General features: G+C 39.7%; 1 protein-coding gene across 1 annotated transcript in view; it reads left to right on the top strand.

Annotated features, from left to right (window-relative positions):
* Window positions 1–8,603: 8,603 nt before the first annotated feature.
* The window catches only part of smad3a (SMAD family member 3a), a 32,790-nt gene continuing 15,925 nt past the window's right edge, over window positions 8,604–25,468 (top strand). Inside the window, exon 1 of the mRNA XM_047363469.1 lies at window positions 8,604–9,335. Coding sequence (XP_047219425.1) covers window positions 9,133–9,335 — 203 coding nt within the window. The 5' untranslated portion in view covers window positions 8,604–9,132. The remainder of the gene's footprint in view (window positions 9,336–25,468) is intronic.

Here is a 25,468-nt window from a genome sequence, read left to right as displayed (position 1 = left end):
TGGGGAGCCACATCCTCTCCTGGTGTTGGTTCACTGTTTTTATCAGGTCCAAAGTTAGTGCAGCTGTCTATCCCGAAGGCCATGGTTCCCTTTGCCAACCAGCTTTAAAAAGGGTCATAATTCCATTCTCCAGCAGGACTTTACTGAGTTTTTAAATGATACTGCCTTGTTGATCTTTGTCTAATAAAATAAAACAAAAGATTTCAAAGTGATGCAGGATTTCTTTACAGCTGAAATTGTTAAATCTTGAAATTAAAAGAGAAGCTTATTTTGAACAACACAAAGACAGGATAATGGTAGGGATCAGTACATGTGCACTTTTAGAACACGTTTAAATGAAAAATGTTCATTTGTTCTTTCTGCTCTATACAGGTCCTTCTCAAAATATTAGCATATTGTGATAAAGTTCATTATTTTCCATAATGTCATGATGAAAATTTAACATTCATATATTTTAGATTCATTGCACACTAACTGAAATATTTCAGATCTTTTATTGTCTTAATACGGATGATTTTGGCATACAGCTCATGAAAACCCAAAATTCCTATCTCACAAAATTAGCATATTTCATCCGACCAATAAAAGAAAAGTGTTTTTAATACAAAAAACGTCAACCTTCAAATAATCATGTACAGTTATGCACTCAATACTTGGTCGGGAATCCTTTGGCAGAAATGACTGCTTCAATGCGGCGTGGCATGGAGGCAATCAGCCTGTGGCACTGCTGAGGTCTTATGGAGGCCCAGGATGCTTCGATAGCGGCCTTTAACTCATCCAGAGTGTTGGGTCTTGAGTCTCTCAACGTTCTCTTCACAATATCCCACAGATTCTCTATGGGGTTCAGGTCAGGAGAGTTGGCAGGCCAATTGAGCACAGTGATACCATGGTCAGTAAACCATTTACCAGTGGTTTTGGCACTGTGAGCAGGTGCCAGGTCGTGCTGAAAAATGAAATCTTCATCTCCATAAAGCTTTTCAGCAGATGGAAGCATGAAGTGCTCCAAAATCTCCTGATAGCTAGCTGCATTGACCCTGCCCTTGAAAAAACACAGTGGACCAACACCAGCAGCTGACACGGCACCACAGACCATCACTGACTGTGGGTACTTGACACTGGACTTCTGGCATTTTGGCATTTCCTTCTCCCCAGTCTTCCTCCAGACTCTGGCACCTTGATTTCCGAATGACATGCAGAATTTGCTTTCATCCGAAAAAAGTACTTTGGACCACTGAGCAACAGTCCAGTGCTGCTTCTCTGTAGCCCAGGTCAGGCGCTTCTGCCGCTGTTTCCGGTTCAAAAGTGGAATCGGCCCTTCTCCACAATCTTCCTCAGGGTCCGGTCACCTCTTCTCGTTGTGCAGCATTTTCTGCCACACTTTTTCCTTCCCACAGACTTGCCACTGAGGTGCCTTGATACAGCACTCTGGGAACAGCCTATTCGTTCAGAAATTTCTTTCTGTGTCTTACCCTCTTGCTTGAGGGTGTCAATAGTGGCCTTCTGGACAGCAGTCAGGTCGGCAGTCTTACCCATGATTGGGGTTTTGAGTGATGAACCAGGCTGGGAGTTTTAAAGGCCTCAGGAATCTTTTGCAGGTGTTTAGAGTTAACTCGTTGATTCAGATGATTAGGTTCATAGCTCGTTTAGAGACCCTTTTAATGATATGCTAATTTTGTGAGATAGGAATTTTGGGTTTTCATGAGCTGTATGCCAAAATCATCCGTATTAAGACAATAAAAGACCTGAAATATTTCAGTTAGTGTGCAATGAATCTAAAATATATGAATATTAAATTTTCACCATGACATTATGGAAAATAATGAACTTTATCACAATATGCTAATATTTTGAGAAGGACCTGTATAAGTCTTAAATTGTTGCCAAAAGCTTTATCATGTCATATATTTAAAAATCCTTTGCCTCGTATTCACTGTACGGGGATTGAACTATTGCGATACCAAAATCGAGACAATACATCATCATGCCTATTAAGGTAGATGAGACTATTGCAGCTCAGGGAGGCACTGCCATCCTCCATAGGTACGTAAACGCTGCACAGTCTCATTTTTCTAACCGTTTTGCACTTCCCCTTGCTAACCTGACTTGTAGACACGTGGCATGTGAGTTAACTGTCCTTGTTAACGAGTAGTAACTCTTTCTTCTACATTTAGCATTGCTAATATGGTGGCAATATTTTTTAGCTGATCTAAAAATTATGCCTGTTCTGTTCACCAACTAGTGAAAGAGAGTTAAAATAAAGGTTGTTCTGACTGAAAAGGAGGGAGCAAGTGACCAGCTCATGCTCCAGCGCTTGTGGATTTTTTCTGTCAGAGATGGATATACAAGATGTCTGCCCAGTATGTATCGCTATGTTGCATGTGAAAGTGACACTTGCTTAACTGGAGTCATGTGCGCATTGTAGGAGCCTCCACAGATGAACACTGTATAGTCATGTGGCACTGCTGTGGTAGATTTTTGGAAGCTCAACCACAGCAATGGATCCCCTGCTGTCTGAAACGCTCAAGCCATGTTCTGAGATAGAAATGTTGCACAATGCCACACCGCTGTTAGGGTGAGCATAAACTAACATGCAAATCTTACTAGTTTTGCATCTGCAGACAATACAATATCACTTCCAGTGTTGTAAGGTTTCTCCCCGGATCAGCCTGGGATTGACGAGCAGGGAAAAGAAGAAGGAAAAGTAGCAGGTTCTCAGTGCCACTCTCATTGGCACCCATTGAAGCGGACGGCACCTTCTCAGCACTGTATGAGCTGTTGTTCGATCACCTGGATATGTCATGGCTTCCCCCTCCACCCCAAGAGTTGGAAACAAGGTTAGTGGGCAAATATTTTTTTTCAAGGCAGCAGGTTAAATTCAGTCTCACTAATCCTGAAAGCCAAAAATATGGCATAACAGCAATAAAGGTTAAACACAATAAGACCAATTAAAGCAAACAAGGTCAATACTAAGTCTCGCTAAAGCTGAAAGAATAAAAATGTGTTTTTATAAAAAACAATAAGCTCATGAAGCACAGAAGCAGTAGGTATTGCACGAATCATTGCTGGTGTAATGAGTTTCCAGTGGGACTTCTCAGTGAGTTTCACAGAACAGTTAATTTCATTGTCTGTCCAGCACAGCAGCTTTTGCCATAGGGAAAGGTCTATTGGAAACGGTTTTTGCTCACTTCTGGCTGACCTTCAGGGAGCTGCCTAAAAGGAAACACTCAGATTACCACCATGATTTTAACAGTTTGGTAGAGAAACTCTGTCAGCTTTAGAGGTAATTCAGGCCCACTGTGATCAGAGGGCAAACAGAAGGTAGCTTTAAATACACCCTAAAATTCTGGTGCTTCTGATGTTGATTATGCAGATATGTTGTACTTCAGTATGTCGATTGTGTCCAAGTCCAGGAGGGAAACCCAGACATTCCTCTCCCAAGTATACACTTTTCAGCTTTTCTGGGGGTCCAAGTCATTCCAGGGTAAGGGATATATAGTCCCTCCAGCAAATTCCTGATCTGCCCTGGGGTCTCTTTCCAGTGGGATCAGAAAACCTCCAAAGGGAGGTGCCCCGGAAGCATATTTTTAAGATACCTGAATATATCAAATTACTTTCTTGCGATGCAGAGGAGCAACGGCTCTACTCCAAGCTCCCCACTGAAGACAGTGGGGAAAGGTTTTCACCTGTTCTTAAAGGGTAAATCTGTCCACTCTGTGGAGGAAGCTTATTTCATCCGCTAGTATCAGGGATCTCGATCTTTCAGTCATGATCTATATCTCGTGACCATAGGTGGGGTCTTGACGTAGAAGAACGGAAGGACCAGCTGCTATTACTGGTGCAATCGGTCTATCCATCTCCTGCTCTGCTCTACCATCATGCATGGACAGAATATCAAAACACCTCCACTTGACACACAGACTGACATCCAAATACAGAAAAGAACAGCTGGTTAGAGTAACAAATTGACTATGATTTGCTTTTAAGCAACCCCCGTGACAAGAAGAGCTGCACGTCAGAAACCTTTAAATGTGGTGTTGCAACCAACTGCGCTAGATATTGTCCTAGTGAGTTCTTCCTGTTCTTGAATTTAGGTGTGGTTTGTTTATCAATATTCTCGCATGACTTCCTACTTAGTGGAAGGGTGCTGAGATGATGCTGACTCTCATGCCTTCTCCAGGAAATTCTGCTCTCACAGGGATTGACCAGCCGTCTTCTGTTGTGACTAGTGACACAGAGGTAGATCATATGTCAGAGAGTACTGTAAGACAAACTTGGGTTTTTCTTATCAGTCATAGCAGGAACAAGAAGTAATCACTGGGGTAATCTTTTCATGTGGTGAGTCAACGCCCTGGAGGTGAGATAAACCAAAAATGCAGTTTTCAATTGAGCCCGCCAAATTCACTATGATCATATAAGGGAAAACGAAACACCTGCCTGCGCTATGAGTCATGTGTTTGGTCCACTCATTTCAGCTCGTGTTGTCTTAGGGAGAAGTAGCACCACCAGAGTAACACACTGTTGATGAGCTATAAACACATGACTATGTTGTTTTGGACGACTTTAACAGGGCTCACAATAAATCCTCTTTTTCAAACAGAAAATCTTCAGGTACTATTGCATATATAATGCAGTTTGACTTTACCTTTTAATTTGCTTGTTTTCTGCTTTTTTTTATTCCTTGTGTTTCTTTTTATACCCACTTTTACCTGTTTTTTGATTCCCAGGGGTTGGGGCTAGGTGCTTGGGCCCAAATATCCTGGCAGTCAACTTGCCAGAGGTAGGGTACAGCTTGGAGGGGTGTACTCTGTTACAGGGCCAGAAAATATTTAAATTCTAAAATATACAGGCTAAACAGATATAGACGATGATTGAATTCTGGACCAAAAGCTATTAGATAAACAGAGAAAGAGAAATTTCAAAAATAAAAATCACTTTACTGCAGTCTGAGGTCCACAGTTCCTAACTAGTAACTCTTAACTCAAAATTAAATTATTGCTAAATCAAATTGTCTAAATCAAATTGAAAAAAACCCCGCAAATACAGTGAATTACAAAAGCATTTATAATCTGTTTCATCTTTTGTCACATCAGAACCACAAACTGCTATGTATAGGATTTGGATTTTATGTGATAGACCCACACAAAGTAAAGCAAAATTGCAAAAATACATTGACTTATCTATATTTTTACAACAAATTTTTTTCATGTATTCTTCCTGGGTATGTATTTAGCTCCATTCATTTTACAATCAACTCTGACTAGCTTCCAACCCAGTCAAAAAGTTTGATTTTGGTCCTATCTGAGCAAAGCACCTTCTTCAGCAGTTGGCAACAATGGAAACATAGGTTGGTGGAAGGACAATGAGTCACACTGACTTTTTTTTTTAGGCAAGTTCTTCTGATGTTTGGATGTCAAGAGATGTAAGAGATGATGCTCAACTCCCAAGATTAAATCTATCTGTTTGAAGGTAGACAAAACTTCACGGAAATCCGCTGGACAAATTCAATTCATACTGTATATTTGTTATACATGTGTGCCTTATATACAACATTCTAGCAATTTTACTTTCTCATTGCTCTGTTTATTCTTCAAAGAATTCAATTTAATTCAGTTAATTTACATAGCCCAATTCAGAATATGTGGTCTTAAGGCACTTTACAGTAAAAAGGTCAATTTGGTCCAATCATACGATCATACGGATAGATTACAACTCAAATACAGAATACAGAAGCTTGATTATTAAGAGCTTTATTTGTGAAAAGGAGAATTTTACATTCTATTCAGAATTAAACAGGGAGCCAATGAAGGGAAGATAAAATGAGAGAAATATAATCTCTGTTTTTAATTTCTAGCAGACCTCTTGCTGCAGCGCTTTGGATCATCTGAGGGCTTTTAACTGCATTATGTGGACTTCTTGATTGCAAAGAATTACAATAGTCCAGTCTTGAAGTAACAAATGCATGGACTAGTGTTTCAGCATCCCTTCTGGGCAAGATATTACGGCAAAATTATGGTAATATTCCGGACATGAAAGCAGGAACTTCTAGAAACCTGTTTTCATATTGTGCACACCCCTAAACTGATCATTTGTTTAAGCAGCTTTTGATTTTCAGAAATCTACATTTCACATCCTGACTTAAGTGTATGCCCTTTATACCTTGCAACAGTTGATAAATGTTATAGCAAGACGTCATTAAAATCTCAGATGTGCAAGCCTCTCGGTAACATCCCTGATTAATTTGAGACTCAAACCTAACCACAGGATTGGCTGAACATGCATGAATTTTCTGTGATTCACGACTTGTTGTATGTACTGTATCTTTCTCCTGCTGGGGTTGTCTTCTTCTCATGCAACCAAGAACAGGACAAAAACATCATAAAGGATTTGTCCTTTTGGTGGCATGCAGGGATTGTTTATTTCCCTGCTTATTTCAATAGCTTTATGCAAATATAAAAACGAGAGAATAGTATTTGCAGACTTTTAGATGTGCATATCTACAGGATGGTGTATATTTTTCACAGAGCTCCCACTGTTATGGCTTGCACATGTGCAGGTTGCCTCTGTTGATCTAGATCGCTGACAGGCAATTAGACCCAGAAGAAAAATTGCTGTCTTCCTGTCTTCCTGTTATTCATAGCACAGAGAGTCGTGCAACGGCTTGAAGTGTCAAAAGGTTTGCCGCTGAGGACTTGAACCAAGGTTTCATCTGTTGAAGTGGATTATCAAAAACTTTGTTCCAAGAATGATAAGAAATTTAGAAAAAAACGGTTTGCAAAAGAAGTGCAAACAACTTCAAAACGATAAAGAAAGAAATACTATAGAGACCAGAAGTGAAAGAGGAGGGGCACGCTGCATGTGGAGGAGGATGTGTATTTAGTGTGTATTCGAATGATGGTTATGATGTTGAGCCTGTAGTACAACGTGTACTCCAACATTGCTGGAGGAGCTTTCACGAGCTGTTGAGAGATTGATGGCTGTCTCAGCAAGAAAACATTGTGTCCTGTTATTTAAGCAGCTCTGTGAAAACATTTTTACGCAGTGACAGCAGCAGGAAATCAAATACACAAAATAACAACAAAACAAAAGTATGCACATAATCACATTTACAGGAACTTGACAAATGAAGAGCTGACAAAGCTTTAATTTTTATTTTTTTGCTACACTTACAATGTCATCCAGAGACCCAGATATTCTGTTGTTTATTGTGTTTCTTTTCCACTGGGACACCAGCTGACATGACACACACACACACACACTGGACTGAGTCCCCTGAGGTTAAGTCCGGCACAATGTCATTATCATCCATTGGATCGTGCATGGTCACTGCCCATTCAGCCCTGCTGTGCCTTTTTGTGCTCTGTAATTCTTCTCCCTGCAGTCCCCCTCTCACCACCACTTCCACCAAAATCCCCCTTAAACTCTGTCCCACTAACCCCCCCAACCCCTACACCCCGCCAATCTACTGCAGCACATATGTAATCCCTTCCCCCAATCCTGCACCCCTACACCCGTCCTGCCTCGCTCCACACTTTAAAACAAACCAGCTGTCCTGGACGGTCGGGTCCCCCAGGGGCATAAACAGGTGTCGAGAGGGCCACAGGGCCTTAGCATATGACACATGGCACACCACTGAGTTTTACGGCTGGAGACTCGATTATTTGTATGGATAATGGTCTGATTATAAAGTCACACCATATATGCCGCAAACTTGTTGAGAAAAAACAAATTGCCTATTGAATATTTAAGTGTCAGAAGATGCAAATCATAAACATTGGCATACATTGTAAAATATATACACAGCCAGGTTACCAGAACAGATGAAAGGGGAGGCATCTGTCCTGGTGGCCCTGAAATATTTTTAGCACAAACTACACTCTATGTACTGTAGGGGGTAGGGGGGGTGGGGTGTTGACTGCTGGACACAAGTCAATGCCCCTGTGTGCACATACCAGAACCACAGACCTGTGCTACTATTCTGGCACTATTCTTAGAAGGTTTAACAGATATCTGATGATCACGTGTGTGTGTGTGTGTGTGTGTGTGTGTGTGTGTGTGTGCCTCTGCTGTAGCTGTAATTTAGAGGCTGAACCAAGCTATAAACCAAATTGCCACCCTGTTGGGGTAGGAGATTCTCTGTACATCCAACAAGCCGAGGCAAGTTAGTGTGTCATCTTCTGCTTGTGTGCAATGACTTTTATCAACTTCCATCTTAGAGCAGCTACTGTGTTTTACACACATGGAACCCAGGAGAAATTACTGGAAAGGCTTGTACAGAGGATGTGGACATCAATGCTTTAACGGGGTGTATCATAAAACATCACTTGTATGGTTGTCTAAATTTTGGTTTCAACCCTCTTGCCCATTTTTGCTAATATGTGTCCTAGTGTCTTAAAAAAATCAACACCCAGAACAATTTCTGCGTACTTTCTTCGATCAATAAACAGTTTACTCAGTGTTACATAAGGGATTCGTTAAGGATTTTTAAAAAATCAGCCACATGAACGTCCATCAGCATGAGACGAAAAGGCAGGTATTGTGCAACATCAGCACAGCCCACTTGGCCAGCTGCTGCTCAGACTGGGCTGCCACGGCTCTGATGTGCGCAGTCTGAAGTCTGAATGGAGAGTCTCAGCAGCAGCTCACGCATTTGCATTTGATGCAGACTTCAGTCGAGCGACCGCAACACCGCGGAGGCTTCTGAACTTCACAAAACTTTGCCGTTAGCGGAGCTAAATACCCAGAGATAACAGAGAGCTAGTGTCACTGCTTTCATTTCTTTGGTACTCGAGTTATAGACATAATTTGGGTGCGTTTCAGTTCGTATTTGCTTCAAATGGACAGTGTTGAGCGAGTCCAAGACGGACTACTTTTTCTAGCGTAGTAGTATTAAGTCCAAGGCGCAACAGACTACCGGTGCATAGTCGGCTGTTTAGCTCGATCCAGGGCGACGGAGTGCGCCGAAAGCGGGGAGTTTTAACCTAGAGATGCTCTACAGCTCTACAGCTGATTTTTTAGGCTAAATAACTCTCTAACCTTCGCTGTTTGGACCCTTCTAGGGTCAGATGTTTTTGGTGTTTAGGTCCACACCCGCGGACTTCTTGACACTGGACGGACTTGACTAAACTCTGAAAGATGTCAATTTTGCCTTTCACTCCCCCCATCGTCAAAAGACTTCTGGGCTGGAAGAAAGGAGAGCAGAACGGCCAGGAGGAAAAGTGGTGTGAGAAGGCGGTTAAAAGTCTTGTGAAGAAGCTGAAGAAGACGGGGCAGCTGGATGAACTGGAGAAAGCCATCACCACGCAGAATATCAACACGAAATGCATCACAATACCGAGGTAAGGGGAGGTTTTATGGAGAGGGGGTTGAGGGGATGTTGGCCGTAAAGTTAGCAAGTCGGCTTTCAACGTTTAAAAACAGCGTTGGTACAGAAAATTAGACCTTTTCTCTTTAGTCGAAGCGATCTATTCCATATTAAACATCGCTACTTGCAAGAGAAGTTCAATTCCAGGCTCGTTTCTCAAACTCTGATATCCTTTATGATTAATAAACATCAACATGGAGGCTGCAGTGAAGCTAACAGAGCACCGAGTGCTGATCATCACCTAAATATCCTGTTGGTGAGCTCTTGTATCAGTGTATTGCAATCATTTACACACTGTACATTCATTAAACTGAAACTGTCCACAGCTCTATCTCATGACCGAAATCGTGTTACTAATACACGTTTTAGTCTGTGCATAACTAGCCAATAGGACACATGCAATGCGAAAGCTCCAATGTAGTCCAAGTTATATAACTTGGCCTTAATCTGGGTAGCTTTCTAGCGTTGTTAGTGCGTAGGCGAGTCTGTGGAGATGGTTTTATCTCCCCTTCTTTCAGCGTCTCCCTGCAGCTATTTGTCTGTCAATACATTATTTATGACAAACAATAAGTGAAGTCAAATTACTGCAGGTGCTTCAGTAACAGGTTAGAAATCATCTACTCTAAATGCTGGCACAGGTACTTTCTCAGTCAGAGTTATACAAAACATTACATAGTATTCCCTGAAAAACATGCAAAATGTGCAAAAATATCATTTTTTCTTAATCAGACTGTTTTAGGGACTATTACAAGTAGGGATGGACCACATGGACTGCAATAAATAAACGTTATCTTGGTAATTACTGCTGTTTATTGCGATTACAATCTAAATGATAATGAAAATATAACAATGCAGATGAGTGTTTTGGCTCTAATAATCTCTGCACACAGTCTGCAGCCTTACCCATTATCTATTAAGCTAGTTTACTTCACCAATTACATGAAGTTCTGCGACTGAGCAAACCAAACACCATGGTAATTGTGTTCAGTTTTGCCTTCCTGGAGCAGACCGTGCCAAAATAAATTGAAAATGAACAATTCCTGTTATGTTATCAGTCTTTTAGGTTTGCAGATATCATCAGTTCATTTATTGTTATTGCTGCAGGATGACACATTTATATGAAGTTGTTTCCAGTGTTTTACCATTAATAAAATATTGCTCATCCCTAGATGCAGGTGAATCAGCAACAAGTAAATAATATTAACAATGAAAGACAGTTTCAGGTCATACTAGATGAATTAACATTAATGTCCTTGAAAAAAAATTCAACAAAGCATCGCCTGTGTTGAGCATACAGTGGTTAAATGACCTATGAATTACAAATTGAGTTACTGTAACAAGGATCTATGCATTAAACTTGTGATCTGGAAGTGCACCTTGGGAATAAAACACTTGTTTTAGCTGTTTTATCTCATGTTTACCAGGGTAATGTTCTTATTGGAATATGTTAACCAGTGTCAGAAAAGACTTAGATAACACACCTGTTCTCTATCTGCTAAATCAAACATTCATAAACACAAAATAACCTTTGAAAGAAAGATTCAGTTAGCCTATTAATGCAATTTCAAAGTTTAATCATTAGCTTGGAGTTCAAATTAAATGGCTCTAAATCTGCTTAAAGTAAAAGAAACTCTGAAATTTTAGTCAAGCTATGGCTCTAAAGTAAATTTTCTCAGGGATTTGTGTTGCTTTGAAGGTCTCTATCATGTATTCCTAATTTTTTTTTTTTAATTGAATGTCAAATAAATGTCCAAACCTTAGCTTCTATCTATAAAATCTCGCTTGCATGGGTGGGGCATTCCTCTGATTTAATAGCATATAGTGTCAGATGAAACCTGAACCCCTAATAGGGCACTCCCACATTCTCAGCCTCCGCAAGTGTGCATTTTACAGCTACCAGGAGTCTGTGCCAGCGTTCAGAGCTAAGCCTATCCAGAAAGTTAAATAACGTCTTCCATGGTCCACGTTTCAGGTTTCCTACTGCTAATGCGGAGAGGAAGAGGCACAGTGCATAAAGATGACCTCAGATCAGAGCTGGCTGTCAGTGTGGCCCAACAGGGTCTCTGGAGAACTGCTGTTTCTATTAATTCCCCAAGCTCTGGCATGCTGACAGCAGCTGCCTGCATGTTCAGGCCTGTCCACGGGGAGGCCAGCTCCTATATCTCTGACACAGGAACTTTGTGATGAGGCTCATCGCTGATGCGCTCCGTGATGGTTCTCAGTGATGCTGAGTGCGGAAGTAAGCCAGCGCTGGCTATCGATTGGGTCAATAGCCATATCAAGTTGTGGACTAGCAGAGCGTATCATGTATCACTTATGACCACAGGGAAGTGAAAAAAAAATGATAGAGCAAGATGCAGAATATGACGGTAAACTCTGGAGGAAGATATTTTTCCTGTATTGCAGAACAAAGTTAGTTTTGAGAGGCTTTTCCACGTATAATTTCTGACGGATTTACCACATGGCGATTAGGTTTAACTTGATATTTTGAGTTAATAGCTTGGCTGTCTCTGACCAACAAGTACAGTATCATAATTTGATAAGCAACAGTAATACGGGTTGTTATTGTGGTCAGTGAGGCTAATTTATGTCTCAATAGGTTTACTTAAGAGATATAGCCCTCATGGTATAAAAAACATCTTTACTCTTACTTTCATTTTTATTTGAAGCAGGAACACAGTGCTTCAGGCCTCAACTAAAACTTTCAACAGGGGGGATGCAATGTATAAAAACAACTTGTCTTAGAGACAGACATCAGATATGAGCTAAAAAAGCCGTTCAAATCACAACTAAATGCTGCCGGCTTTTGTAAGGCCCACCCCTCCTGGCTACGGCATCCCACGAGATACAAAAAACAATTATTGGAACCCACAAATTACACTGTAACAAATAGACAAACATGCCCATCAATAACTTCCACAATTTAAATGCATTTTAACTGGTTTAACAGAAAAAAAAACTTTGCGGTCTGCTATAAAGTGCAAGCTGAAGCTCATTCACTGTTAGTTACACAGTCTTACTTATTCGGCATCAAGCAATGTTGGCATTGTGGTGCTTATTACACCCTCCCACTTCACTCTGTTTTTCCTTTTAAAATTCTCTCTTCCTGTGAACTATTAACTTCTATGAGTAACAAATATATGTTTGTAAAGTATGCCAGTCCATGGGAATCTACTCTTCTCTGATGGTTTTCGATTAAATGTGACTAATGTATTCCTTTGCTGTTAACTGAACGCCTCATTCACAAATACAGGTTATGTTTGCTGCTGATTGTTTGTTAATCTGAAGCAAAGTGGAAAATCTGCCACAACTTTACACCAGAGGGTGGAGGTCAGGTTTGTCGGACTAGTCAGCCTTAAGTTTTTTTTTTTTTTCAATCCAAACCACAAGGTTTTCTAGCTGGAGTGTTATTGTAACTTTGACCTTTCACCTTTCATAACCCTTATCAGGCCACCTATTTGCCTTGAACCTATTTAAACATCACCACTGTGAAAGAGATTTCAAACAGTTGAATTTACCATACAGCTAAACAAGGATCTACTATAATTATAATCACTGTATTAGCCAACCTCTTAATTAACAAATAATTCCCCAAAATTGCAGTAATAAAACCGAATCTCACAGAAAAACAATATCACTGTAACAAAAGACAGCTTTTAAAAGACCTCTTGTAACCATTGTGTGGTAGGACAAGCAGTCATTGGTTCATACAGATTTCCAGGTTTTCTTTGACGTCTGACCTGCTGATTCCGATTTTGGAAAATTCTATTTTATCTGCTTTGCTTCAATTCAACAAGTAAATAACAAAGATGAACTGTAAATAATAAAAAAAAAACCAAAAAAAAAACGTTTTGCTGAAAAATTGAGGATTACGAAAAGGTGGAGCTTTTAGTTTGAGTGAATTTAAGGCATACAAACAAATCCAACATTTCAGTGTATGACTATTAGTAATAGGCGATATGGACCTAAAAGTGCAGCGTAACATGCTGCGGTATTCATTCTGCTGTGTGAAGTATTTTCCACATTCTGTCTGGCTATAAATCTATCACTGCATTCAGCGAGACTTCCACAAACACAAATACTGGTTAAAAAATAAAACATCCACAACCAAACAAGCTTCCCTCATATACCACTTACATTAGTAGTGCAGCTGTACCTTTTAAAAGACATTCATTTATTGATTGTCTCATTCAACCAACAGTGGAAAAAAATCTGTTCAAACTGCAAAAATGACATTCCAAACTCTACAGTCAGTCTTTTCATTTTCACTACAGATCACAGTTTTTAATAAGTAATCCTATTCATAGTTCATAAAGTTAAAATACCTGGATATCTAGACATTTTTTAAGTTTACAAAATCTGAGATTACAAACAAAGCACAGATTAGAAGATACAATTTGCTTAAATACATCAGTTCAAGTCAAAAATACTTTATTAATCCCAAAGAGAAATTAAATGTTGTAACTCATTATCAGTTGTTGTAGATGGTGATGGCTGTGGGGAGGAAGAATCTCCTGTGGAAATCCATATTACAGCAGATCTGAAGTAGCCTCTGACTGTTGTATGACTGACTCATGAAGAGGATGCTCAGGGTTGTCCGTAATGTTTACATTTTGTGAAGAATCCTGCTTTACACACTCATCTCATACCCCGACAGATGATAGCAGAAGAGATCACACACTCCAAAACAAATTTCTAGACTATATGCAGCATCTTGCTGCAAACACCAAAGGACCTAAACCACATTAAGAAGTACATCTGCTCTGTCCCTTCTTGTATACAGCTTCCCTGTTGCATCTCCTCTCCAGTTTGTTGTCCAGGTGAACACCGAGGTATTTATACTTCTGCACCACCTCCAATTCTCTCGTGTTGGAAACAGAGTTTGACCTATTCCTGTTTCTCTTAAAATCTACAATCAAGAGGTTGTAATGTACGCCATTAATAGTAATGATGTGCATTGTTGTGTACGACTCAAATAAATGAACAAATTAGCTGTGTTGCACTTTAAACCTAGCAGTCAGATATACATTTCATGGAAGCATTTATAGCAACAGAGAAACCTCTTTAAATGCCTAACTAAACTTAGTTAGGGTATAGGTCTTTAGGCTTCAATTTGCATAGGTCATTTGTGTGCATATTCGTCCTGGAATCAGATTTGCATTCTGGATCACACCGCTGCATGTCAGGGTAGGATGGAGACGAAATAGATGAGATAAAGTGAGGAAGACAAGAAAAAGGAGCAGGGAAGGAGTCAAATGTGGTCAAATGTGCCTTTGCAGCCATGTTTCTTTACTTGTTGGTACTATTAGATAATCTAATTTCTTGATTTTTTTTTTTTAGAGACATTGCTGCCTCTTAAAACTAAGTTTAAATATATAATAATCATACAAATCTTTGAGAAAAGTGGATTTTTCTGTATCAAAGAATTACGTTGCAGAAAGTGTCATTTGTGGTTGTTATCGAAAGCTTTGATTCTGATGTCGAATGAGAGAAAGTGTGTAAGCAATTAAGGTGGAATGCTGGTTACTAGTGAGGAGCTGGAAATTCGTATGGTTCCCATGTCTGGATGGTGCTGCATGGGCCTGGATGTCGTTAAAACTGGGACAACGTGCATTTAACTATCAGGAACGAGACAGTGAGGATCAGATGACAACAGTGCCAGGATCATGTGAGGAAAGGGTTGAAACATGAACATTAAAAAGCACTGCAAAGCATAAAGCCAATTAGGTGAGAATGGAGACAGAAACATTCTGTTTGGCAACAGCCAGTGTCTTGGATTCCCAAGATTATCAGAGTCCTTGGCTGAAGCTACTGATAGCTGAGGTAAAACTGGTTTGTTTTTCAACCAGACCGCAGGTTGACATAAAAAGCAGCGTGTGTCTGAATAATTACCATTAAATACACACAGACGAACACACTGCAGCTATTGAAATCAAAAGACAACACATATACCTGCACTGCTTCATAGTCTGGATGCCTGAAAGGCTGATACATCTAAGCTGTGCAGTAGTTCTTTGTCCAGAAGGTAACTTTGTTAGTTTTATTTACGCATCATGGCTCTCGGAGCATTTCTTAGGTATCAAATCTGATGCAACGTTTGGACTCACCTTCGGATTATTTTTTAAGCTTTTGCAGGCTAAATATTGAATTTAGCATTTACTTTAACACCAAAACACATTATTGTTGTGTAATAATGCACTATCACATGATTTAGTAATGAATGTTTGACCGTCTTTGTTGCAAAAAGGACCATGCAACGTGCTTCAAGCCTCAGTCACTCAATAACAAGTCATTTTGGCATTGTGGGTTTGACCTACAGTTCCTCTCTCTTTGCCGTCTCTGCTTTCAGCATCCTCAAGTTAACCTTAATTTAAGGTTAATACAATGAAAAGCAGAGGGTTGCTACATTACAAGTTGCAGAAAAGAGATTATTTTTTAACTTGAAAAAGAGGCAATTGACCAAATATGCTTAGACAAGCATAAATATAGGACGCTTAGATTGCTTCCTGCACCATGTAGTAGGACCTTCTGTGTGGAATATTCACCTGGAATCTCATTAAAAATAAGGATTATTGTTGTTGTGGCTTTATAATGGAATATTTAGAGATTTTTCTGATTTATCAACTTACCTTAACGGTTGTTAGTTCCTCAACCTTAACCAAGCACTTTCATTCAACACTTGCCAAGACTTCACATCAAGACTCAACCCTGAGTCATCCAAGACAGCGTTGTTCAATGTGGACGCAGTGTGCGACAGGTCAGGGAGAGTTTATGTGTTTGTTGTGTGTCTGCCCTGATGACGGCAGTCGGTTGCCCTTTTCAGTCTGGTTTAGAATTTCTTCCATTGTTTGATTTGCTTGACAGACCACACACATGGCTGTGAGTCAGTAGAGATGCATAAACTGTCTATGATTTTGCTCCTAAAGGCTGGGCTATAAAGTTTATTTCAAGTAATTAAATCACACTTCAGCATCCTCATACAGCTGCTGCAACTCTGATCTACGTTTCTGGTCTGTCGCACGGTTATACGGTCATGGTTGTTTCCTTGTTGGTACACCAAAGTTTAAAAGTGGGTAGATTTATTTCCTTGTGTCATTTAAATACCGACAAAATAATTTAAAAAAGCATTTATGGGAAGCTGCTGGTTAAATGACAAGTAAACTTGTGTGAAATCGGATTTACTAACAACATTTAAAATGGTTCTTTGTGATCGTGTGTGTGCATGAGGTTAGTCCGCTCAGAGGAGTGCTTTCTGTGCTTGCTGGGGCTTTGAGGAGGGCGTGGGCTGCTGTTTGGTTTGCGGCTTGAAACTATGGGTGGAGGGGTTAGAGACAACTCTGCCTCAACTTGGCCCTGGCCGTCTCACTATCTGCGGGGGAGTGCACATGCACGAGGCAGAAGCACACACACACACACACACGCGCGCTCGCGCAGTCACAAACACACACAGACGCAATCAGCAGACAACAAATGCGCCTTTGTGCTCCACTGGCTGCTACTGCTGCAGCTACATCTGTAAAGCATGCAAGACGACCGCTGGATATTTTTTGGAAAATAACATAAATAAGCTAAAGTTTAAAAGGAGAAAGGAAGTTTAGAAAGGGATGAATTTAGCACTAGATTGCCAGGAAGGCTGGAAAATGTTAAGCATCGACAGTAGCAACCATCTTTCACTGAGGTGAGATAGCGGTTCTTCACTAACTTAAACCCTGAGCAGATGGATCAATGCAGAACCCTCAGCATTAATATTTGATGAAAAGATGTTTAAAAAGCTCCGTTTTGTTCAGCTGAAATGTATTTTTAAAAAGGTAAGAGCAGCACTTATGTCTGAGTAGAAGAACCAGAAGCATAAGTGAAGCTGAGAGCTTCCTATGCACTTAACTGTCAGGGACATACTGGAAAGAAGAATCCAAGTGTGTACAATTTTTAGTAGTGGAACGTTATCTGAGATTATTTTTGTATTTCAGCATAGAATAATTTTTTAGTGCAGAAGAAAGCATAGTCAGAATGAAGCAATTTGTTCTCTTAGTAAGTCAGTACTTGACATGTTTGACTGGGGCTTATTTTTTCTGGACTGCTGGGGACCTAGGGATAGTCTGGTTTCCTCCCACAGCTCTGAAGCCTGCAGGCTGGGTGGAGTAGAGTTTATTCTCAAAGGTTCATGATGGTGAATATGCTGGAATGTTTCATTCAGATATTCAGCATCGCTTCAGTGCTAGTTCTTTGGTTGTAATTATCTCAGTAATTTGATAGTTTAGCAATTTAATCTTGTTTGGCCATTTAAAGGCAACTTTTCTTCTTTTATGCTTGCTTGACATACACATTCTGATTGTCTTTTCAGTGACCACAACAGTGAAAAAACAAAACAATTTTTAAAATGAGCTGTTTGCATAAGTGAATCTGAAATATTTGACAGAATCATTGATGATGTTGATGTTTCATTTACTTTGCGTCAGATCCCGGATTGACGTTACACCTAAATTGCTCGTCTTCTAGTTGCAAGTTGGAAAAAACCAGTAGAATCTGCTCAGGTCCAAAGCTAAGTAACTACCATTGGCAAATCTAGTTTATAACAGTAATTTGGTCCATTTTATGCATTCAAATGCTAAAAAAAAGGTTCACCAGCAGAGGTTGTATCGTATTTACTTACGGTGTACTTAGTTAGGTAATTGGTTGTTAACTCAAAGACCAACTCAGTAGGGATCCAACAGCAGCTTATTAAAGTAACTCTGCTGTTTTAAACATTTTAAGGAAAGCATGTGAGTGTTATGTCGTTTTTCACAGAGCCTGTGGGTGTGGATTCGTCACGCCCACCTAACTAAACTTAGTTTGGGTTTAGGCCTTTATGCTTCAGTTAGCATTTGTCTGGTTTGTACATTTTAGCCCTGGAAGCAAATGTGTATTGTGGATCCCACAGCAACATGTCAGGGCAGGATGGAGATGAAGGAGTCTGCAGCTATGTTAGGCATCTAGATGTGGCGAGGACAGCTTGCTGAAGTTCAAACCAAGCATCAGAGTTGTGGAAGAAAGAGAGTTAGGTAACTTTGAACTAGGGCTGTACAATATATCGTTAATAGATCTTCATTGTAACATAAGTGTGTACAGTATGCATATTGCAAAGGAGTTTGGGGTGCAATTAGTGCTGCGCAATATGGCCTAAAATGAATATTATGAAATATTGAGCAGTTAACCTCAGCAATGATAAAGGAACGGTAACACTAACCTAACCACTAACAGCCGGACCCGCCACCGAAACCCCCCCCACTCCCCAAGCCGAACCTTGTCACCGCAGTCTTTTGTTCAACATCGTCCTAGCTGAACCCACTTTCTTTGGGAATGAGCTGCTCCTCTCCCCCCCCCTCAACCAGCTCTACTGCCGCTTCAATATTTGAAAGTTCATCCATTTTCTCAATGTCACCGTCCCTTTCGCGTCTTGTCGCAGACTCAAGGGGGTGAAGTCACGTGACTACAGACTGTACTCCTAGCGCAGCGTCTTAAAAGGGACATGAGCATAGCTGACAAAAACAACTTTTCTTTTAATTTATTAAAATACCGAAATGACCGACATGGGCAAAATGATGTTGATGCAAAATTAAATTTCGGTGTCAGTAGATTTTTGGTTTATCGCCTAGCCCTAGGTGCAATAATGTTTGGCTATTATATTCCAAGTGTTATAAACTTGCATTTTCCTTGCCAATGTAATACTTAGCCAGTTAGACAGAATCTCAGGGCAGGAGATGCTAATATTGGACAAAAATGACACAGGGTGATGGAAGCACAGACAAGAAAGACAGGAAAAAGAAAATAGGCATAAATAGCACCTGGTATCGTCATCGCATAATTTACCATTATCATCGCCACTGTAAGATTATCTAATAGTGTGCAGCCCTACCTTAATCACGCCATGGTTGTTGGTACCAGACCGACTGCTCTGAGCGTTTCACAAACTGCAGATCCGCTGGGATCTTCAGACACAACCATCTCTCTGTTTTACATAGAATAGTCTGAGACAATATCCACTGAGCGGGAGTCGCATGAAGAAAAGAGCATTGTTGATGTCAGAGGAGAATAGACAGACTGTTTTGAAATGAGAAAGGCAACAGTAGCTAAAATAATTACTCTTCACAAGCCACATGCGGAATACAATTTCTGAATGGGCAGGATGTCAGACCAGCTGGCTAAAAGCAGCAAACTAGGTGCCACGTCTATCAGTAAATATTAAACTGAAGCTACAGTTTGCACAGGCTAGCCAAAATTCAACAATAACAGATTGGATAAACGGTGCCTGGTCCAAAGAGTGTTGCTTTTCAGCAGCAACATCCAGGATTTAATGCAAACAACATGAAACTTTGGTCCTTCTTGCCTTGTATGAGTGGATCAGACTGGTGGTTGGGTGTAATGGTGTGGGATATGTTCTTAGCACACTTTGGGATGAGCATTTGACTTTTCAAATATTTGAATTCCCAAGTCAGATTTCCTGCTTTTGGCTTTCTAGTTGATTTTACCAACTTGAACCTTGGAAACGGCAGCCTTGAGGTACAAAGACAAACGTGAGGTAAATAATTATACCAGTCCAAGAAGACTGTTACTTGCTAAGATGATACTTTATTTTATTATTGATTTGTCAAAATTGTTCTTCTTTAACTATATGTAATTAACTACGTTGTTCGTTCATTCATACAAAAGGCACATTCAACCAGTTCTGATTTCATGTAACGGAGTCCTTTTGGCCTTCACTTCAGATCTCTGTTAGAGGATGCTCTATTTTATCAGAGAACATTATAACACCTTAGGAGTTATGTAAACTAAGCAAAATTTGTTGCTTTTAAAATCACCATGACAAAAGACAGTTGTGAAGTCACTATGAGCTGAGTGGTTAGACTCAGCTCTAAAACTCTCAACTTGTTTTCAAGTTTTTTCAGTTTTTTTTGTTTTGTTTAGGTATTTTTGAGCTTAAACTTAGTGCTGTGCTTCATACTGGTGGTTGTTGACTGAGGATGCATACTAGATCAGTTCAAATGAATGAATGAACAAACATTAATTATTGTGAACCAGTAGAAATGGCTCCACTATTTCCAGCTGTTGGGATAAAACTTAACGTTTCTCCCATCTGTATGGAGAAAGTATGATTTGCATTCTCAGTATTTCCAGTCATTTGTCATTTTGTTCGGATATTCTGCTCAGCTCATTGACTATCTGCAGTTAAAAAAACGGTTTCTCGCCCTCTGTCTCCCCGGTTTTTGCGTCCAGATCTTGCTGATCATCTGTGTACTGGTTTTGTATTTCACATTCGGCCCTCATTCACTGATCCCAACACACTATAATATCACCTATGTGCCACAGTCAGACTTTTCTCTCACAGTCTATGCTTGTCCCACCCCCCAGTTCCCCCTTTGTTAGAATAAGAGAAGTCTGATGGGTTTTCCAGAGAGTTGGCAGTGTGTTTGGAATATGCTTTTCTGCTTTAGTCTCACTTACCGTGGAATGCTTTCACAAGCCAAGGTTCCTGCACCTCTTTTTAGCAACGATGTTGATAGCTGCGGGTTAGTGATGTCAAAAAAGGAGTTTTCTACAAACTTGCTAATTAAAAATATGACTAAAAAGGACCTACATGTTGTTACAGAGGCACTCAGGTGACACTGGGGTTCTAGACAAAACATCATCCCGATCGTATGTCCTTGCGTGATGAAGGGAGAGGCTGTTGTAATACGAGTGTGTCTTGTTTACCCTAGACAGAAAGGGAGTCTGACTCATTGCTCTGGATATACAATGACAGTCAGAGGTTTACATACATTCGTCATCTGCGTGAATGTCACGTTCAGTTTTTATGGGAGGGATGACAGGATTTTACAACAAAAAGCTTCAATAAATAAAAATAAAAAATACAATGATGTATAAACCTGTCTGTCTCTGGAAACCAACCAGTTTCTACTAACTTTACCATTACTATAATAAGCTTGTGCCTTCTCTGCAGCTTCCTAAGGGACATTTATCCAAATATGACTGTAGTGTAATAATGTTTTTGAAGCTACATGTATAATTTTGAACCTGTGTGGATTTGACAGAATCTGCATTAAATTAAATTCTTGTGTCTTATCGATTCTTTTTTTTTTTTTTTTTACTTAGTGAATTTGTGCATTGTATTGTTATTCCACCCAAAAAAAGAAGTTAAAATGCATCATTAAAAGCCCAGAATTAATATCAAATTTATATTAATAATGATTGAAGGGCTGCAGCTAATGATTACTTTAGTATTTATTCTATCAATGAATCTAAAGATTAATCAAGTAATCAGATAAAATCTGGCACCTCCTGCAGATTTTCCATTTAACTACTTAGCAGTGTAGGCTATCATTAGCAGAGGTGAGAGCGGTGTGCAGCGCATATACCCACCCAGCTGGAACACAGTGCGCCTAAAAATTAAAGAGAATATAAGGAAGCCTGGGGCAGATAATTGGCCTCGAAGAAATGTAGTACTTTGAATCACTCGAATCATCTGAGGAATCGATTCAACCCTAAATGATTGTTAGTGTGACAGATTATTATTATTAAGATGCCCAAGTAAATATATTCCAGAGAATATACAAGAGTAGATCTCAACTATAATAAAACCAAGCATCTGCAAATACAGTATTTGTAGAGAGCAAGGTAATGTTGCATGTATTTTATTAGTTAAAAGATGCTATATATATGTTATTAGTTACTGTTGTGATCCAAGACTCCTGTGTTCTGATAATGTCCCCAATGTTGATGTGCCAAAGACTAAAATAAAACAATAACTTGATTCATCCCAGAAGAGTAAAGGAGAAACACAGGCACTATTTTCACAGAGCCCGACAGTGGAGACAGTTCTAATAATGAACATTTATGTGACTGATTTAATTATGAGTAAATTCACCCATTAAAGTTCTTTGACGGGTGGAGCAGCAAAGAGTTAAACTTTCAGTCATGCAGGAGTCAGTCTACTTTCACTAACATTGGGTTGTTAAAAGCTAGTGGCAAACAGTTAGAGAACACTAATGTTGCAAAATAACCCCTGAAGTTATTTGAGTTTAGGCGCTGTGAATCAGACCCAGATAGTTAACACAGCCCTCTTACCAGACTCATCGAACTGTTTCTCTCTTCAAATCTCTGATAAAATGTCATTACATTTCAGCCCTGTTGCTCATGACTCAAGACACTATAAAACTCACAAAGGACATTTCAGCTTTCTACCCCCACCCTCACCCATCAGATGGAGGACAGACGGAAAGCTCTGGAGGGGGGTTTAGGGGATCAGTCACAGACACTCTGAGCTGCCCTGAGCTGTTCAGACTTATTGTCCAGCAACCCCCCCCCCCCCCCTTTTTTGTCCATCACCGACTATCCTTCCCTTTTTGCTCTTATGGGACACAACGTGAGTGATAATAATGCTCATGTGATCCTAATAGTATTTAAAAATCGGTTTTACTTTGTAAATTAAAAGTACACATTGAACTTTAGTTGTCAGACCCTTAAGTTTGTTAATATTCAGCAGTGAAAGTCCACAGAAAAGTTGACAATGAGAGATTTTTACTGTTTCTTCTGTGATCTCAAAATATCATTTGTGCACGAGGCTTGGCAGAGTTGTAAAAAGCCTGTGTTAAAAGGTCCAAGCCCACAGGGAGGTGTGTGTTTCAGGCTACTGCCCACTTGAACACACAAACACTGTTTATATGTTATGCCTCTGACCACAACCGAGCATGCCCCCCCGCTGCCCCTCCCCTCCTGCTTAGGGAAGCTCAATCTGCTCTGTCTGAGTCTGTTCAGTGTGTCAGCCAAAAACATCAAAAATGGATCTGTTCTCTGATCTTTTTCATTGAAAAAGTCCACAGATTTTCCGTTAAATTTTTTTACGGATTTCCCTAATACTAAAGAGTTTCATAGGTGTTAATTAACTCCATCTAACATTGTTATTTCGAGTCACTCTCGCTCTCAGATTTCCTTCTTCACCATTCAAACAAAGGACAGTGAGGTCAGATTGAACTTCAGCTTCAGGTCATGGAGCACAGAGACAATAGCTTAGTTTTCCCTCTGGCAACAAATCTATATCAGTTTGCTGCTTTCTGCTCTTTAGGCATCAGTTTTGGTCCATCACTGTCTCTTTTGAAAGCAACAGCAGTGGTCCATCTCTCGTTCTCCGTAGAGAAGGGAATCAGGACGCCCTAAAGAAGAACTGACACTTATATGGGTTTCCAGCTTTTGTTTCTTGTTTAGAATCAGTGCAATGTACAAAAAATAGCAGTTTTGAAAACCATGAAACTAAGAATACAAATCCTCCAAATTACCTAAAACTATGAGTGTCTAACTCTAAAGCAGTAAATCCTAAATCTTTCAGCTTTTGAAACAAAAATAACAAAGACACCAGTGACCCCAACTATTGTTTGAGTATTTCTATTCTATATACCATATTGCCCAGTATATTTTGTGTATGTATCTGTACATTTATAGCTCAAATACACTTTACTAACACAGAGGTTGCTCTAGACTTTTTCAATGTCTGTCATTTTGACTGACAGGGTAAAAGAAATCTGGACAGAATCTATTTTTACCCGTCACTTTAGTTATTATCGCTTTAAAAAAAAAAAAAATTTTAAATAATATTCAGTCCAAACAAGTTGAACAAAGAGTCGACATCAACCAGATAAATACATTTAACTTTTCTCTGCAGTGACTAAAAACACTGACTGTATTCCCGATTACTACATATAAACAATGAAATTAAATATTGCATGTAAAATATGAACGGATCACCTGCTGTGACCTAAACGCACAACTTCCTCCTGGTCTGCATGGACTTGAATTGCGCAGTCGCTTGTGCGTAAACCAAATGTCTCCAGTGGGATTTGGGTCGGACAGACGACTTCTCGTGGCGGTTTTGATGTTGTTCTGGAGGCTGAATCCACGCTCTTTTGCCACACTAGAGGCTGGAATTACAAGCTCCACTTCAGCCAAAGTTTTTAAAACAGGGAACATTTCCAGTTGAAGTGTTCAGAAATCAGCAAGACTCTCCGAACGAGGGGTTTTCTGATCCGGCAAGCACTCTACTTATGCGTCTCCGCGGTAGCAAACAGCTAATTAATGCGCTAACTTGCCATCGAGTGGTCAGGGGTGTGAATTGCAATCTGTCAAAATAGCGGAAAGTATTTGATTAACACGACCCTTGCTAATAATAGTTTTGTTATTAAGTTCAGTTTCTGAAGAAAGTCTTGAGACCTCACACTTCTGAAATCGGGATACGCAACTGGTGTCCTGACCCTAAGGTTGGGGACCACTGGTCTAAAGCATCAAGATGACATTTTAGAGTTTAGGAATTGGTTAACAAAGAACCTTAACCTTTTTTATAAAACCTTTTTTCTGAATTGGTTACTGGCTCTGTAGTAAGATATTGTTTGGGTTACTGGGAGTCTGTTTACCTTTGTCCTGGAAATCTTAAGTCTGAAAAACAGACACACACACACACCACAGATCCCAGCAGGGAATTTGGGATCATAGCCACCCCCTTTGCTTCCCTTTTGGACATTGCTGGCAAACACTGAGCTTTAAATCATTCTAAACTGTTTTGCAGGATCTGAATCTGTCTCTGGCTTTGAATAACAGAAATGATTAATTCTGTGCTGGAGATGTTTCTCAACCAGGTCTCATTTAGCCTGCATTTATATTGTGTCTGTGGCTTTTGGTTGTAGTTTTGAATCAAACTAACAATTATATAAAAGAGTTAACTGACTGACTGGAAGTACAGCAGAGGAAAGCAGCTGGACTTTTCAGGTTCATGGTTTCAACTTAGCATTATCTACATATTTTAAAATAATAGATTATACATATAAGCGAATATACTACTGCCAATAAAAGCAACAGCAATAAGAATAATAAAAATAATCTTTTAAATGTGTTATATTCCTATAATTCTCTTTTTACAGTGTGATTTAAAATGTTTAATGTTTGGACATTGCTTGAGCTCCACATTCTGACGGTTCTGTATACGCTCCCTCCCTTTACTTAAATACTTTGTGAATTTTTTCTGGTAGCTGGTTATTTTGGGCTTTGAACATAATTAGTGCTGTTTGTAGTTCAACCATATCTGTGAAT

The sequence above is a fragment of the Girardinichthys multiradiatus genome, chromosome 4 (assembly GCF_021462225.1).
Source record: "Girardinichthys multiradiatus isolate DD_20200921_A chromosome 4, DD_fGirMul_XY1, whole genome shotgun sequence".
NCBI classification, from domain to species: Eukaryota; Metazoa; Chordata; class Actinopteri; order Cyprinodontiformes; family Goodeidae; genus Girardinichthys; species Girardinichthys multiradiatus.
The sequence above is the reverse complement of the archived record's forward strand: the minus strand, read 5'-3'. Positions and strand labels throughout refer to the sequence as shown.